Raw genomic sequence first — 16,720 nt, forward strand, 5'->3', positions numbered from 1 at the left:
CCGAATAGTATTCCACTACGTGTCACAGAGCTGGCGAGACCACACTGGCGTTGTATAACTTACCACAGACTGGCTGATTGCTTTGTACGTGGTCAACAAGGTTTCCTTGTCAGCACCCCAAGTTGTTGTTGCTGTAGCCACATGTCTATATGTGGAGGTGGCGACCCTCGTCTAGCTCCTATAAATGAGCAAACTCATTCCAATCTCAAGGACCGATCGATTTAAAGACAACAATAACTCGCCTTGTGATATCGAGTATCATAAGCACTAAGTATTTATGCAAAAGCCGGTGCCTCCCGGCCTGAGACTCTCCGCTGACGGCGGCTAATCCATCCGGCCTTCCTTTCGCCCCAACACATTCTCAGCCCCAAACAGAATGGAATAATGGCCTCCAACTCACATGATATGGGTAGGTCGCTGATACTGCGGGATCAGTGTATGCTCTGTTAGACAGTTACGATAGCAGGGTGTGAAGGAAACTCTCGAGCATTTGCTTAAATTCACTTAATCGTTTTCGTCCAGAGGCCACAATAGCGCAGAGGTTAGCATGTCCGCCTATGACGTTGAACGCCTGGGTTCGAACCCTGGTGAGACCATCAGAAAAAATTTTCAGCGGTGGCTTTCCCCTCCTAATGCTGGCAACATTTGTGAGGTAATATGCCATGTAAAACTTCTCTCCAATGAGGTGTCGCACTGCGGCACGCCGTTCGGACTCGGCTATAAAAAGGAGACCCCTTATCATTGAGCTTAAACTTGAATCGGACTGCACTCATTGATTGGTGAGAAGTTTGCGCCTGTTCCTTAGTGGAATTTTCATGGGCAAAATTTGCAATTACGTTTTCGTCCACTGTGATAGCCCAGGAACAAGAAGATGCCTTCTTGTTCCTACCGTTGAACCATCCTGCATATCGCATCAAACTAGACTATAATAGGCATAACACTTTGGTCTCATGGATTGTTCATTCTAAAGACCTGGTTATGCTCTAGTAAATGTAGAAAAAATGTATCGTAAATATAAAGTGGCAATTATGCTTATTACAAAACGTACCATTTGACATTTCAAACAAAGCAATTTCATTAAAAAAAGACTTAAATGTGAGTGAGGGCGTCGGAGAACTTCAGGCAAACCTGAACGGTACAACATGCATACCTTAAGGCCAGGACGAAAATACAGCCCTCCACGCAGTGATGCGAGAAATCAAGACGGTTTTCTAACTGGCGGCCTTCCTGAATATTGAGAAGGCATTTAACACCGAGGAAATGGGTCGACAGTCATCCACCCGAGTTTTTCCCTGTGGACGGACTGTATGCTACGTGACAGCACTATCAACACGGACGGGTGATAATGGGAACGCCACAGGTAGGTGTTTTCTCTTGGATTCTCTGGAAAACAGTGATAAACGAAATCCTGCTGGATCTCAAAAGGGATGACGTGAGAATGATCGCATATGCGGACGACTTCTTACTACTGATACGGCATAAATTTCTGTCGACATCATCGTGAGGTCACTGTCGAGATGGGCTTAAAACAATATTAAGGATGATAGAGCTGGTCCTTTTCACTCGGAGATAAAAGTTGCAGGATTTTAGACTCCCGTCTTTGGACGTTCTTCTCAGAGCCAGGGAATGCATCGGGGTATACTACGAGACTCACAACATCGGTATGTCGGTGAGACTGTCGGACAAGTGTACGCTCTTTCAGCCATAACGATAGCCGCAAAATATACTTTTGCAAGGGATTTACCGTCTTTTCAACAGAGTATGGCGGCCCTAAATGCATTGGGTTCGAAAATTGAATTATCACATTTTTGGTCTTGAATTTTGTTCAAACTTCAATTACTTGTATCAGCTGACACGAAAACGGAACTTACATTTTTGTTTTTACTAAATTTTACTTTCCGGTTACGGTCGACAGACGTTCGGTAATCGTTTGCATGTGTTTTCATAAGGCAAAACAAAACAGCAGACACGTTGTTCTACATTTACTGTATATTTTTAAGAGAGCATGGTATCCATTCGTTTGAAAACTACCCATATAAGATTTTTTTTAAAAATTTTTTTTTTTTCTATTTGCAGGTACATTTATAACTTTGGACATTTGCATATCTCGTCTCGAGGATGTTGGTACGGCCGATATACGTGGAACTGTGGAAAAGATACGTGCTCAACGTGCATATTCAATACAAATGCCCGATCAATATGTATTTTGTCATTTAGCGTTAATTGAATATGCGATCTCAAGGGGAATGTTAAAGGCTGTCGATCTGGAGGGTTTCGATGACAGAGAAGATGATTCCGAATAAAATGGGAAATAGTAACAACAAAAACAACCAACTAACAACAATAATTACAACAACCAACAAATATATAATTTGTTTTTAATTCAAAGAAGGCCAACACTACCAACTACACCACCAAAATCCTGTCAACAAAACAAACGGAAACCATAAAATGAAATCCACAACAATTTTAAACAAAAAAAGAGTGTTTTTCTCTTTTTTCAATACCTAAAACAAAGAAACACAGGAAGACAGATCAACCTACCTAAAAGATATGATATTTGTAAAACTGTGAAATAGTTTCATTCAGTTTCATCTTTAGGTAATACAAAAAAAAAACAACCACAAGCCCCCTACTACTAAGTTTGTTATTATGGTATTTTGTTTTTCTCAATACAAAATCATTTTTTTTATAGTAAAAAACAAAGAAAAACCTGGAAAACCAACTCCCTACTACTTCTACCACTACACACCCACACACACACACACACTACGAAATAGTTTACAATCAATTAATTTTTTGTTATTTATTAAAAAAAAAAGAAAAAATAAATATATGTATGTATTATTGTAATGTAAACACAGAAATAAAAAAAGTCTAAACAAAAATAATCCATAGCTATTAGTTTTGGGCCCCATTATAAAGGACGATTCGTTCATCCCAACAAGAAGTTTTGAAAGCGTAGTAACAAACCATATTTTTTTTTACTTTCGATGACAGATAGAAGGACACTATTGAGAATAGCCGCCATCAATTAATAATAAGGCATATATAAGTTATACAATCAAACAAACAACAACAACTACAACAACAAGAACCTTAATCTGTTTTCACATGTTTTTATGTAATTTGTGGATAATAATTTATATATGTAAAGAAAACAAAAAAACAAACAAAACAAAGGACAATTTTTATAAAACAAAAACAGCAAACAGCCAAGCCGATTAGAAGAAAACCCATATTTGCGTAGTTTTTAGATCAGTGATTTGTAGATGAAACAAGAGAACCAACATTAACAGTAACAACCAACGTAGATTCTTATGTTAATTTTTTTAATTTAATTTTTTTTTTTAATCATTAATGTTTTTTTCTGTTTAACTATTGCTATTATTACAAATTACAAAAAAAAAAATATATATATATATATTATTTAAATCGTAATGGAAAAAACCCCAATACCCATACTTGTTGTCATTAAAACCATCAAATGTGTGGCAAAACAAAAACAAAAAAAAAACAACTGGAAAAGAGAATGAATGCGGTTAAACAAGCGATGATGAAGAGTATGAATGTTAATTATAACGCTAAATTTAAATTAAAATAATGATAATATTATCTATATATATATATATAAATATATTATACATAACTTAATATAAACGAAATAAAATAAATTTAATTATACGTTTACATATATAAATATATTTAAAACAATTCATAGTTAAATGAAATAAAAGGAAACATACATTTTAATTTAATACAATTACAAATAAAAACAAAAAAGCCAATCTGTAAAAAACAATGCAAAAAAAATATGTATTTTGTTTTAATTTTATTTGGTTTCCAATTGGCACTTTATGGTAAATTCACTATTCTGAAATTATTTTGTTTTTTTCAAAATACTTTTAAAAATAGAATTCTATGGGTTGCCCAAAAAGTAATTGCGGATTTTTCATATAGTCGGCGTTGACAAATTTTTTCACAGCTTGTGACTCTGTAATTGCATTCTTTCTTCTGTCAGTTATCAGCTGTTACTTTTAGCTTGCTTTAGAAAAAAAGTGTAAAAAAAGTATATTTGATTAAAGTTCATTCTAAGTTTTATTAAAAATGCATTTACTTTCTTTTAAAAAATCCGCAATTACTTTTTGGGCAACCCAATAAATTCTTAAATATTGTCTGAGACAATTTTTGATTTTTAAAAAAGAGTCCATTCGATTTAAAGATTACTAATCGAGTTTGAAAAACTGCAAAAGTAGCTCTTGATAAGGTGCAAAAAAGGGGGTGCTGAATTTAACTCATTGCATATCCTTATGAACATACACCATCAAGCCAGTAATCACCATAGTGGGCGTTTAGGCTGTGTGTCGAATGGTAGCAAAGTTGTAGGGATAGTAAAAATATGACGTTAAGTGTGGTGAATAATTTTTGAATAGCCCAGGGGCAAGTAAGATTTTTGACAGAACAGCAAATGTTGACGTTTCATTGATCATAGTCCCATGTCAGTAATTGAACCAAATTGCCTGCGGCATAACTTAGCCGCCTACATTGTGAGCAGACGTCATTTTAACTTAAACGACTTATTTGGCATAAAATAAGTAAAATTTTTGTTTATTATCATTGGCAACGGGATTCTAAAAGGTATTTATTTAAAAATAATGAACAAAAGAACAGTTTTTTGTCTGAAGAACAGTTTTTTTTTGTACTGGAATGATGACGCCGCCGTTTAGTGATTTTTCCATAATGGCGTCATTAGTTTGTTTACCAGGCGTGAATTTCGTTCGTTTTGAGTAGCCCAGGCGCTAGTAAGATTTTTTATAGAACAGCAAATTTTGAAGTTTCATTGAGCATAGTCCCATGTCAGTAATTGAACCAACTTGTGTGCTGCATAACTTAGCCGCCTACGTTGTGAGCAGACGTCATTTTAATTTAAACGACTTATTTGGCAAAAAATAAGTAAAATTTTTGTTTATTATCATTGGCAACAGGATTCTAGAAGGTAGTTATTTAACAATAGTAAACAAAAGAACATTTTTTTTATTTGTAGAACAGTTTTTTTGTACTGGAATGATGGCGCCGCCGTTTAGTGATTTTTCCATAACGGCGTCGTTAGTTTGTTTACCTGGCATGAATTTCGTTCATCATTTTCATGTAAACAATAGAAAACAAGTAAAAGCGTGCCAAGTTCGGCCGCGCCGAATCTTATATACCCTCCACCATGGATCGCATTTGTCGAGTTTTTTCCCGTCATCTCTTCTTAGGCAAAAAAAGGATATAAGAAAAGATTTGCTCTGCTATTAGAGCGATATCAAGATATGGTACGGTTTGGACCACAATTAAATTATATGTTGGAGACCTGTGTAAAATGTCAGCCAATTCGAATAAGAATTGCGCCCCTTGGGGGCTCAAGAATAAAATAGAGAGATCGATTTATATGGGAGCTGTATCGGGCTATAGACCGATTCAGACCATATTCAACACGTATGTTGATGGTCATGAGAGAATGCGTCGTACAAAATTTCAAGCAAATCGGATAATAATTGCGACCTCTAGAAGCTCAAGAAGTCAAGTCCCCTGATATGTTTATATGGCAGCTATATAAGGTCATGGGCCGATTTGAACCATACTTGGCACAGTTGTTGGATATCATAACAAAACATGTCGTGCAAAATTTCATTCCAATCGGATAAGAATTGCGCACTATAGAGGCTCAAGAAGTCAAGACCCAAGATCGGTTTATATGGCAGCTACATCAGGTCATGGACCGATTTGAACCATACTTTGCACAGTTGTTGAAAGTGATATCAAAACACCACATGCGAAACTTCAGTCAAATCGGATAAGAATTGCGTCCTCTAGAGGCTCAAGAAGTCAAGACCCAAGATAGGTTTACATGGCAGCTATATCAAAACATGGACCGATATGGCCCATTTACAATACCAACTAACCTACACTAATAAGAAGTAGTTGTGTAAAATTTCAAGCGGCTAGTTTTACTCCTTCGGAAGTTAGCGTGCTTTCGACAGACAGACGAATGGACAAACGGACGGACATGGCTAGATCGACTTAAAATGACATGACGATCAAGAATATATATACTTTATGTGGTCTCAGACGCATATTTCGAGGTGTTACAAACAGAATGACAAAATTAGTATGCGCCTATCCTATGGTGGAGAGTATAAAAATGGGATTTTCGGTAATCACTTTTTTGTACCCACCACCGAAGGATGGGGTACATTCACATTGTCAACACATCGAAATATCAATTTCTGACCCTACAAAGTATATATAAAGGGTGATTTTTTTGAGGTTAGGATTTTCATGCATTAGTATTTGACAGATCACGTGGGATTTCAGACATGGTGTCAAAGAGAAAGATGCTCAGTATGCTTTGACATTTCATCTTGAATAGACTTACTAACGAGCAACGCTTTCAAATCATTGAATTTTATTACCAAAATCAGTGTTCGGTTCGAAATGTGTTAAAATTTTGACAAATTTTGTTCAGCGATGAGGCTCATTTCTGGTTGAATGGCTACGTAAATAAGCAAAATTGCCGCATTTGGAGTGAAGAGCAACCAGAAGCCGTTCAAGAACTGCCCATGCATCCCGAAAAATGCACTGTTTGGTGTGGTTTGTACGCTGGTGGAATCATTGGACCGTATTTTTTCAAAGATGCTGTTGGACGCAACGTTACGGTGAATGAACACATTTCGAACCGAACACTGATTTTGGTAATAAAATTCAATGATTTGCAAGCGTTGCTCGTTAGTAAGTCTATTCATGATGAAATGTCAAAGCATACTGAGCATCTTTCTCTTTGACACCATGTCTGAAATCCCACGTGATCTGTCAAATACTAATGCATGAAAATCCTAACCTCAAAAAAATCACCCTTTACTTGATCAGCGTAAAAATCAAAGACGATCTAGCCATTTCTGCCCGTCTGTCTGTTGAAATCACGCTACAGTCTTTAAAAGTAGAAATATTTAGCTGAAACTTTGCTCAGATTCTTTTTTGTCCATAAGTAGGCTAAGTTCCAAGATGGGCTATATCGGACCATATCTTAATATAGCCCCCATATAGACCGATCCGCCGATTTAAGGTCTTAGGCCCATAAAATCCACTTTTATTATCCGATTTTACTGAAATTTGGGACAGTGAGTTGTGTTAGACCCCTCGACATCCTTCTTCAATTTGGCCCAGATCGGTCCAGATTTGGATATAACTGCCATATAGACCGATCTCTCGATTTAAGGTCTTGCGCCCATAATAGGCGCATTTATTGTCCGATTTTGCGAAAATTTGGGACAGTGAGTTGTGTTAAGTTCTTCAACATATTTCTGCAATTTTACCCAGATCGACCCAGATATAGACCGATCCGCCAATTTAAGGTCTTAGGCCATAAAAGGCGCATTTATTGTCTGATTTCGCCAAAATTTGGTACAGTGAGTTGTGTTAGGCTCTTCGACATATGTATGCAATTTGCCCCAGATCGGTCCATATTTGGATATAGACCGATCCGCCGATTTAAGGTCTTAGGCCCATAAAAGCCACATTTATTTTTCGATTTTGCCAAAATTTCCAAACCTGAACCGATATGGCCAATCCCCAATGACCTACATCAATATAAAGTATCTATGCAAAATTTCAAGCGGATAGCTCTACGCGTTCTACGCGTTCGATCATGATTTCGACAGACGGACGGACGGACATGACTAGTTCGAATCAGAATTTCGAGACGATCAAGAATATATATACTTTATGGTGTTCTAGATCAACATTTCGAGGTGTTACAAACGAAATGACTAGATTAGTATACCCCATCCTGCGGTGGTGGGTATAAAAAGGAATTACAGGCCGTCGGCCACCGCCAGAAGTGTACGTATTTCCATTATACAGACGGTAGCAGATTTATAACAAATTAACTTGGATATAAATCCAATAGGCGAGCTCCTAAGTGTTATAAAATATTTGGTTTGGAGCAGCTAAACCCATTGAGAAGAGCAGCAAATGGCAGCATAAAGTCATCTTTTGCAAATAAAAAGAAAGTTCAACAGTTAAATTAAAAATAAAATGTTTATTCATGGTATTTCACAACTTCTATCATTTTTTGTGTGGTTTAATTATTTGTTTACAAATTTTCTTGCTGCGGGACTGCCAAAACACTATTACCGGCATCAATTGGCAAATGTTTTATTTTGGTTACGTTGTCAGACAACCACTCAACTGAACATTAGTTGCTATCACTAATCGACCCATAAATTTTCTTTACATTATTTCTCCCAATTGGGGAGTGAGTCAACAAGCTTATTATCATTAGAATGTATGTCACCCGAAATTACGAATTTTATTGATTACTGAAAAGAAATTGCCAGATTACATAGTACATGGATTTGCTCATAAACAACATGCCATTGCACAGTGTTGCCAAATCGAAAAATCTTGGAAATAATTCTAGAACTTTTAAACTGATGAGATATGTACACATTGTCAAAGTTGAGGTGTGTTCATATAAGTATGCAAATTTAGGGGTCCTAGGGGGTCCAGAGGCTGAACCATGCGGCTTGAAATTTGATCACTTCGACCATGTTAAATTCGCCTTGATTCTTTTTCAAAGAATACAACTCTAAAAAACCTTTTCAAAGGATACAACTCTAAAAACCCTACCCTGCTGAAAGTCTAACGGTTTATGAGTTATTGAACTTACAAAAATTTTTTTTTTGAAAATTTTATTTAGAGTGCTGTTGGTGTTTTTGAAATTATGGAAATATTTGTGAGCCGATTGCTAGTCTATCGGCATATTATCCATTTAGATAAGGGCCTGATATGACGGACACAATGAGTAAGATTTCTGTAGTAGCTAACGACAGTAAAGCGGTAGACCACCTAAAGTTGAGATTATGAGCCCCAATCTTGAAGGGTTCACAGTCCCCAATTCGCTACCATCTGACACTCGTTGCCCTTAGGGCCTTATGTCGAAGAATTAGCTTACAGGGTCGATAATGGACTGCAACTCAACTGCAGCTGAGTTGCCAGAATATAAAACCATGATATAAATATTATTGGGTTGACCAAAAAGTAATTGCGGAGTTTTCATATAGTCGGCGTTTTTTCACAGCTTGAGACTCTGTAATTGCATTCTTTCTTCTGTCAGTTATCAGCTGTTACGTTTGGCTTGCTTTAGAAAAAAAGTGTAAAAAAGTATATTTGATTAAAGTTCATTCTAAGTTTTATTAAAAATGCATTTACTTTCTTTTAAAAAATCCGCAATTACTTTTTGGGCAACCAATAGTATAACGTTGGAAATTTTGTCAAGTGCAGTCAAGATCAGTGTTTTGAACATTCATCTCCTAAGTAAATTTGTAAAAAAGTTTCCAATTCCATAAAGAAATGGAAATTTTTATTATTGTCCGTTGGCAACGCAACTGAAGTTGGGTTGGTATGCATAATCGACTCCTGCGTGTCGTTAGGGCCATACCAACAGATTGCAACTAGCGTAGAATGTGTAAGGTAGTTTGTAGACTGGCAAGCTCTTCTGATCTACAATCCCCTCTGTGACCCGGCACTCAAAATAGGTGAATTTCAAACTGTTCAGACTACTTGTTGAGAGATCTGCAAGATTTAATAGCAGTCTAGCTGTCAGAGAAGATATTTATGCCAATCGTCGTTATGACATTCCCCTTATTCCGGTTAGCGATGGCGTAATCGAATGTCGAAAATTTTACAAATTGGTATTATGGTTGTCGAAGACGAAAATTCGTTTATATTTTTGGTATCACGTAAGTCAAATTCGACTGTGAAATTTTACGAAAACGATCGATAGATATGTAAATTGCAATCTAAACTACATCGCTCCTGTTTGTTGAAGGAGTATGGAACCTGTAGCTGCAAGCTACAGGTTGCGGATATTGGAGGGCTCCATACAGAGTAGCTGCAGCGGCAATCGCAGACAATCAGCGGTATCGAGCGGAGAGTCTCAGTGATAGTTCGGGCGGCATCTGCTCTTGCACAAATAATGAGTGCATTGGCGCCTTTAAATAACCAATTGCCACCCTATTCCCGCGGCAAGCTTGCTCATCTATAGGAGCTTGACGAAGATCTCCTGCTCCACATGCAAATGTGGCTAGAGTAACAACAACAACCATATGGCAACTGCAGTATACAGCCGGTGCATGACACGTAATTAAAACTCTCAACTTCAGATCTGTCAGAATGCTGCCCTACGACTAAGACAGGCTGTCTCCTTAGCTCTCACGTGGACCACCCCCATCAGGTGACAAAGATCATTCCCATAAGATGGCACGAGATACTGCTGTCTAAGCAGTATATGTTGGGCTACTATCGCAGAGACCCTACCAATCCGCATCTTATGGAAAGGCACCACCCGCCCGGAGATATCAGTACCTCAATTCTGTAACTTATAACGAACATCGTATAGTTAAATATATCGACAAAAAAAAATTGCACTAACGATTATGTTATTCTCTAATTCCTCGTTAAGAGCAATCGTTATCTAATTTTTCTCTCTACCCAAAAAAGAAGAAAAACACAAAGAGGAACCGACAAAAGCGAAAGCGACAGCGAAAACAGCTGATTTTAACGATGTCGATTATCGTTAAAAGTGGCTACTGGATACCAAATTCGTTAACTTTTCTGTTATCGCTTTTTAACTAAACGATTTTCGTTAAAACACTTTACTGAATTCCACTACTGGTTGTTATTGCCCTTATAGCAATTTTACTGTCCGCAAAGATGTTCACACTCGACGTCCTCTCATTAGCACCACACCACCTCACGCATTCCGCGATCGCCCGGACCTCAGCCTTTAGGACTCACACTTAATCTGTAAGTCAATGGGTCGGATAACTAGAATAGTCTCCAGTGCCATAGTGGGCGTGGTCCTCATTGCTCCGCCTATGCCAAGACAACATGTTCTCTGAACCTGTTGTATGGTCTTTATGTTGCACTTTTTCTCCATAGCAGTCCACCAAACTACTGAGGCGTAAGCAAGTATTGGTCAAATCACGCTTCTGTAGAGCCAGTCGACTATCCTCGGATCCAGGCCCCATTTCATTTGTGAGCATTCTCAGTACGCTTCTGAATGTGATACTCCCAATCCAGATTCCTGTCCAAAATCACATTTAAATATTTGACCTTTTTAATTGGCCCATCTTCATTTTCCTCGTGAACAGGCATATTTCAGTCTTCTCTATATTAACAGTGAGGCCTCTGGGCCTAGCCCAGTCATATGCCACCTGCAAGACCCTTTCGGCCCTTCTGTCTAGCTTGTTCGGATCCTTACCCCATAAAGGTGTTACGACATCAGCATCCGCAATAGGTTATTTATGGTGGTCACTCATGGGAGTGACAATAAAATAATTTATTCACCTGTTCCTTAGCATATGGTTTATCCAGTCTCTAAGAACCGGGTCCCACCGGTGCTGGTCTAAGGATTGGATCAGTCTGTCTGTCTGCACATTGTTAAAAGCCCCTTCGGTGTCAATGCATACCGCCAGTGTGTACGTTTTGACATCGAAGTATTCTTCTATTTCATGCACAACGACGTGCAGGGCAGTCTCCACCGACCTTCTCTTGACATAGGCATGCTGTTTGTATTTGAGCAGTTTGCCGGATGTCCAACTCTTTATTATGGTGTCCACAATACGTTCCATAGTTTTGAATAGAAGGGACGTAAGGCTTATAGGTCTCTACGCCTTTGGTGTCGCATAACTTGCCTTGCCGGGCTTGAGTATAAATACAACCCTTGCCTCCTGCCAGGCTTTCGGAGTATATGAATGTCCCAGGCACGCCGTGAAAATATTGATCAGGTGGGGCGCCAGATAGTCTGCCTCCTTCTGTAGTAACGCCGGAAATATACAATCAGGTCCGGGTGATTTGAAAGATTTGAAGCTTCTCAAGGCTTCCATAACATAAATTCTTAAATGATAAGCCTTCGATGAACCTCATTATTCCACGATTCCGTTGTCTCCGTGAGTGTCGCCGTATCATGCGGAAAATTAGTTTTTATGATAAGCCTCAACATGTCATCCATTGTCTCTGCTCTCACTCTCATGTCGTCTACTAACGTTTCAGTTTGGACATGGGTTTTTGAGAGAAACCTTTTCATTTTGGCGGCGTCATTATCTCTATCGACCTGTTCGCAGAAAAGCTTCCAGGAGGCACGTTTTGCCACTCTGATAATATTATTGTTATCCTTGTACGGTGTGTAATACACATCCCAATAAACTTTCGCTTTTTGGAAGTCTGTGGACCTCTTTCCCAATATTGCGAAGATCTCCAGCCAACCACGGTTTTTCTTGGGCTGATTTCCTTTCTAGAAGAGGACAACTATTTTCGAAAGACCCCACTAGTGCAGTCGTAATTCTGTTGAAATTGCCGTTAATGTCTTATATGCTTGGATAATCAAAATCATCTTGCCCAAGCCTTCTTTTGAGTAGTCTTCCTTCTTCTGTGTAGTCTTCCGTATTCCGAGCGAAACGGTCCGTAGTACGGCGAAAATCCTATGGGGTGATCCGGATCGTGAGAGGACGAGGCTATTACTGAAAGGAAGTAAGAAGGAGGTCAGTATAACTTTGGGTATCACAACGGGACACATAGGACTTCAAGCTCACCTATGTAAAATCGGTGTGGCAAATGATAGCATGTGTATGGCATACGGGGATGATGATGATAAGACGTTGAAGCATTTCCTATGTTATTGCCCGGCTTTCGCGTCTAACAGATACTGGTACTTAGGTGAAGACACAATATCAGACATGAACCAATTTAGGGGAGTGGCATTGAAAACAATTAAGGATTTTGTAAATAGCACGGAATTCTAAACTTAAAATTTTCTTTTTGGAGGTTGCTTTATAGTTTTTAGAGCGCACAGCAAGCCGATTACTGGCTTAGGTGTATGTACATAGTGGCACGGGGCGGATTAATATCTGCACCCTCTTTTCAACCTAACCTAACAAATTTGTATGGCGGTTTACAAAAAGTGTGTTCGGGTACTCAAAATTTTTTGCAAATTTGAGCAAATTTTTGCTGGAAGTCGTTCACTTACTTTATTTGCCAGCAGAAGAAAGCGGGAGAGTGTGTGAGAGCAAGTTAAGTTTTGATATTTTGGTAATTGAGTGCTTGCAAATTTTTACTGGAAGTTTTTTTTTTTCAGTAGAAAATTGCAGCATCGAACAGCAGTTTTATGAAAACAGCTGTTTAATTCAAATTAACAGCAAAGGAGAGTAAATGGTATTTTTACTCTCCTGCAAATTGTAACTGGCAAAATTTTGTACTGGAAAAGTACGCGAACAGACCTAAAATTTCTCTGAACACAGCAAAATCAGCTGTTTTTTGATTTTGAACCGAAAGTGGACATCCCCTCGAATAACAGAACATATGTAAAAAAATATGCGGATTTCAAAAACAATGTGGAAATGAAAATAATCGAAAGTATGAACATGGGCGATTGATAAAAAGAGCATTTCCCAATTAAAATAGTATAGTTTATTCAAAAAAATTATTTTATTTTTTTATTTAAAACTGTATTTTAAGAGTGATTATTATAACTTTGGTTTTGTTGTGTTGTATTTAATTTTATTTTTTACCAAAATTCTTGCATTTACAATAAACTTCTATATAAATGTATCATTTTGTAACCTACATAAATTGTTAGCCAAAAAAAGAAAAAAAAATCAAATTGAAATTCTGTGGTAGTTGACTATTAACGTTTGTACATTGTACGTATTCTAAAACAATGCAATACATTTATCAAATAAAAAGAAGGATAAAAACAACCAAACCACACTATCAACTTAATAGACGTCTCTAGGAAAGGAAACAAAATGAATATTTTGCAATGAAAATAAAAAAATTATAATTGTAATACAAAAATAAACCAACATGGGTTTTATTGAAAATCATACTATTTTTGTAACGCTTGAGATAACTGACACAAAACCAAATAAAAAAACCAATTAGTAGACAACAAAAAAAAAAAACAAAAAACATTTGTAAAATGCATTTACCAAAGAATACAACTTACAATACAACACAAAGAACAACAATAAAAATAAGAAGCGATTAAAAGAGTTCATAGTAATGCTATTCTCTATTTTTTGAACTTTTGTTATAAATTTCTTACAAAGTATAAAAGCCCATCTAGGGGGTGGGATATTCCAAGCTAGGGCGATGGTATTGGGTGAATAGAGCAAACCCCCCAAAAGGGTTTAAGGTTTTTAGGGCAATATTTTTTTTTAGGCGCTTTCGTCCCATACTTTTCCTATCGGTTTATATGGCCGTTTCGAGGAGTGTTTTGCCATTGACGCGGATCTCTGACAATTGACTCCTTTTGTTTTGTTTCTATCGCTACTCTAGTCTTAAATGCCTTTCAATTAAATTGTACTGATCCCCTAATTTTAATAACCGATTTGTGTTTTGGGGTTTTTTTTAAGTTCAAACGAACATTTGCATAAATCCCCACACATCTATGATAAATCTCAAATATATTGCAAAAATATGGGTTGAGGTTATATAGAAAGGTCCTAAAAAAAGGTTTACTTGAAAAATGTAAAGCCTTCTGGTGTTTGCTCTCTTATTATCCTGCAGACCATGGTTCTAAAAATTTTTACTGGCCCCCAAGACCGCCACGGTGTTCAACACCTTTTCGATCATATAATTCCCAAACCAATTGACAGGTTTCTGCAGGAGTAGAGCACATTCAGTCCCGAAAACTGCATCAGACCCAAAATTTGCCACTCAATAGCCACATTGGCCAAAGCAATTGTCTGTATCGCATGCCACATAAAAACAAAGTTAGCTAGTAACACACACACAACTACAATAGAGTGAGAGATGCGCGAGCGTTTCAGTTATAGTTCAGTGGATGTGATTGTTAATTTGATTGTCGTTGTTGTAGCCACATTTGCATGTGGGGTTTGCGATCCTCGTCAAGCTCTTATAGTCGAGCAAGCTCGTTCCGGTCTATACAGATCGCCGTGGGAACATGGTCAACATGGTTATTTAAAGGTGCGAATAACTCGCCTTGTCATACCGAGCATGATAGGCACTCAGAATTTAACTAAAAGCCGATGCCACCCGGCCTTTCACTGAGACTCTCACTCGATACCGCAGTTGCAGCTACTCCATACGAAGCATTCCACTATCCGCAACCTGTGGACGCGTCCGGTAGCTCCCAGCTAAGCTTCTTGTGATAACGAAGAACAACACACAGATTGATGATCAAAGTTCAAGCCTCTGTGATGCCCATAGTTATACCGTGCCGGGTGTCAATTTGTTCTACGGACAGCGTTTGTTGTTTGCAAATGAACACCACTCAGATGAGTGTCATATGAAGCCAAAGCAAGCAGAGGAATGAGATATAAATTTTTGTTGATCGGCATGGATATACTCCGTTGTTTTTTTGCACTTGCTTTTTTGGATCAAAATTGCTTTAATCAGTGACGTACGTGGTGCCTGTCTTCGTCTGTTTAAAAGTGACAGACTTATTTCCATTATTTTTTCTTCGCCCGAGCCATTACAAAGCACGCAAATTAATTTCAGCTCTCATAACTTTGAACCGTAGCTATGTGTGTGTGTGTCTTCTATTCAGTTACGGTGAATGTAAGCCCTCGAGATTACAGCTGAAAATGTAAAATACGGCCACCAATCATTTTATGCTCATCAGCAAAAACACAATGAATTTAAAGTAGTATTTTATGTTTTGATCGTTGAGAGCCGTAAGCGTCAACAACGATTACTGGTATAAATCGTGAACTTGCACTTTCAGTCCAGAGAACTCCATGAGACCAAAAATTTGGTACTCCATAGCCACTTTGGTCAAAGCAATTGTCTGTATTGCACGCCACCTAAAATCAAAGCTAGCCAGAAACACACGCACAAATACGCTGTATGTCTACCATGTGCACTAAAGTGGCTTGCTGCTGCTCTCCGATTCAGTCGTCTTTCTAAACGTAATTCTATCAAACAATATCCAGTTGCATAACAAGTCTATTCACCCTGAACCAGGTCAGCAATAGTAGAGAAAAATCGGTAAAACACCATATTTATGACGTCATGTGCATCGGCAACGACCTTCTCCAGAGAATTCCATTAATAGCTTACTTTACTTGACTTTTCCTTCTCCAATTTCTGACACCTAGTTTGGAGATTTTTTTTCCAACTTGATCTTTTCATCGAAGTTTTCCAAATCGAAGTACCAAAAAGCTTAATACATGGGATTTCTTTGCCGACCTTCTTCATCAACGCAGACTGGGCCTTAAATTTAACGAAAAATCTTGCATAGTGTAATTTTCGTCCGGCGAACTATTTTCTAAAATCAAATTAGCATCTGTTCGTTTTATTTCAAAACTAGTGTCATTCGCTCACGACGAGGCCAAGGTAGATGAAATTGCTGACTATCTCAAAGTTATAATTTCCAACTTCCTTTGTTTGCCCAACTTGTTTTGTTTTCACTTTCACTGACTCTCTTTTAATCATTTCGAAGGGCGCAGTTACTATTTTTGGTTTCCGACCTATAATATCGATGTTGTGAGTAGTGTGCCATATCTATTCACCTCTGCAGAGTGATTCCGCTTTTGAAGCCTGGAAAGGACCCGAGCATGGAGAAGTCATACAAACCGATCTCCCTTCTCTCACCAGTAGCCAAGACGCTTGAGGGACAAGTCCTCTCAAACTTCGAAATTTTCATTCGCCGAGC

General features: G+C 37.9%; 1 protein-coding gene across 5 annotated transcripts in view; it reads left to right on the forward strand.

The window, feature by feature from the left end:
• The window catches only part of LOC106090166 (tyrosine-protein phosphatase non-receptor type 9), a 365,847-nt gene extending 362,163 nt beyond the window's left edge, over positions 1 to 3,684 (forward strand). For all 5 annotated transcript variants that reach the window (XM_059368239.1, XM_059368242.1, XM_059368240.1 and 2 more), the window contains one exon: positions 2,077 to 3,684. In XM_059368239.1, the coding sequence (XP_059224222.1) occupies positions 2,077 to 2,303 (227 nt within the window). In that variant the 3' untranslated portion in view covers positions 2,304 to 3,684. The remainder of the gene's footprint in view (positions 1 to 2,076) is intronic.
• The last annotated feature ends 13,036 nt before the right edge of the window (positions 3,685 to 16,720 follow it).

This window comes from Stomoxys calcitrans, chromosome 4 (assembly GCF_963082655.1).
Source record: "Stomoxys calcitrans chromosome 4, idStoCalc2.1, whole genome shotgun sequence".
In the NCBI taxonomy this organism is placed as follows: domain Eukaryota; kingdom Metazoa; phylum Arthropoda; class Insecta; order Diptera; family Muscidae; genus Stomoxys; species Stomoxys calcitrans.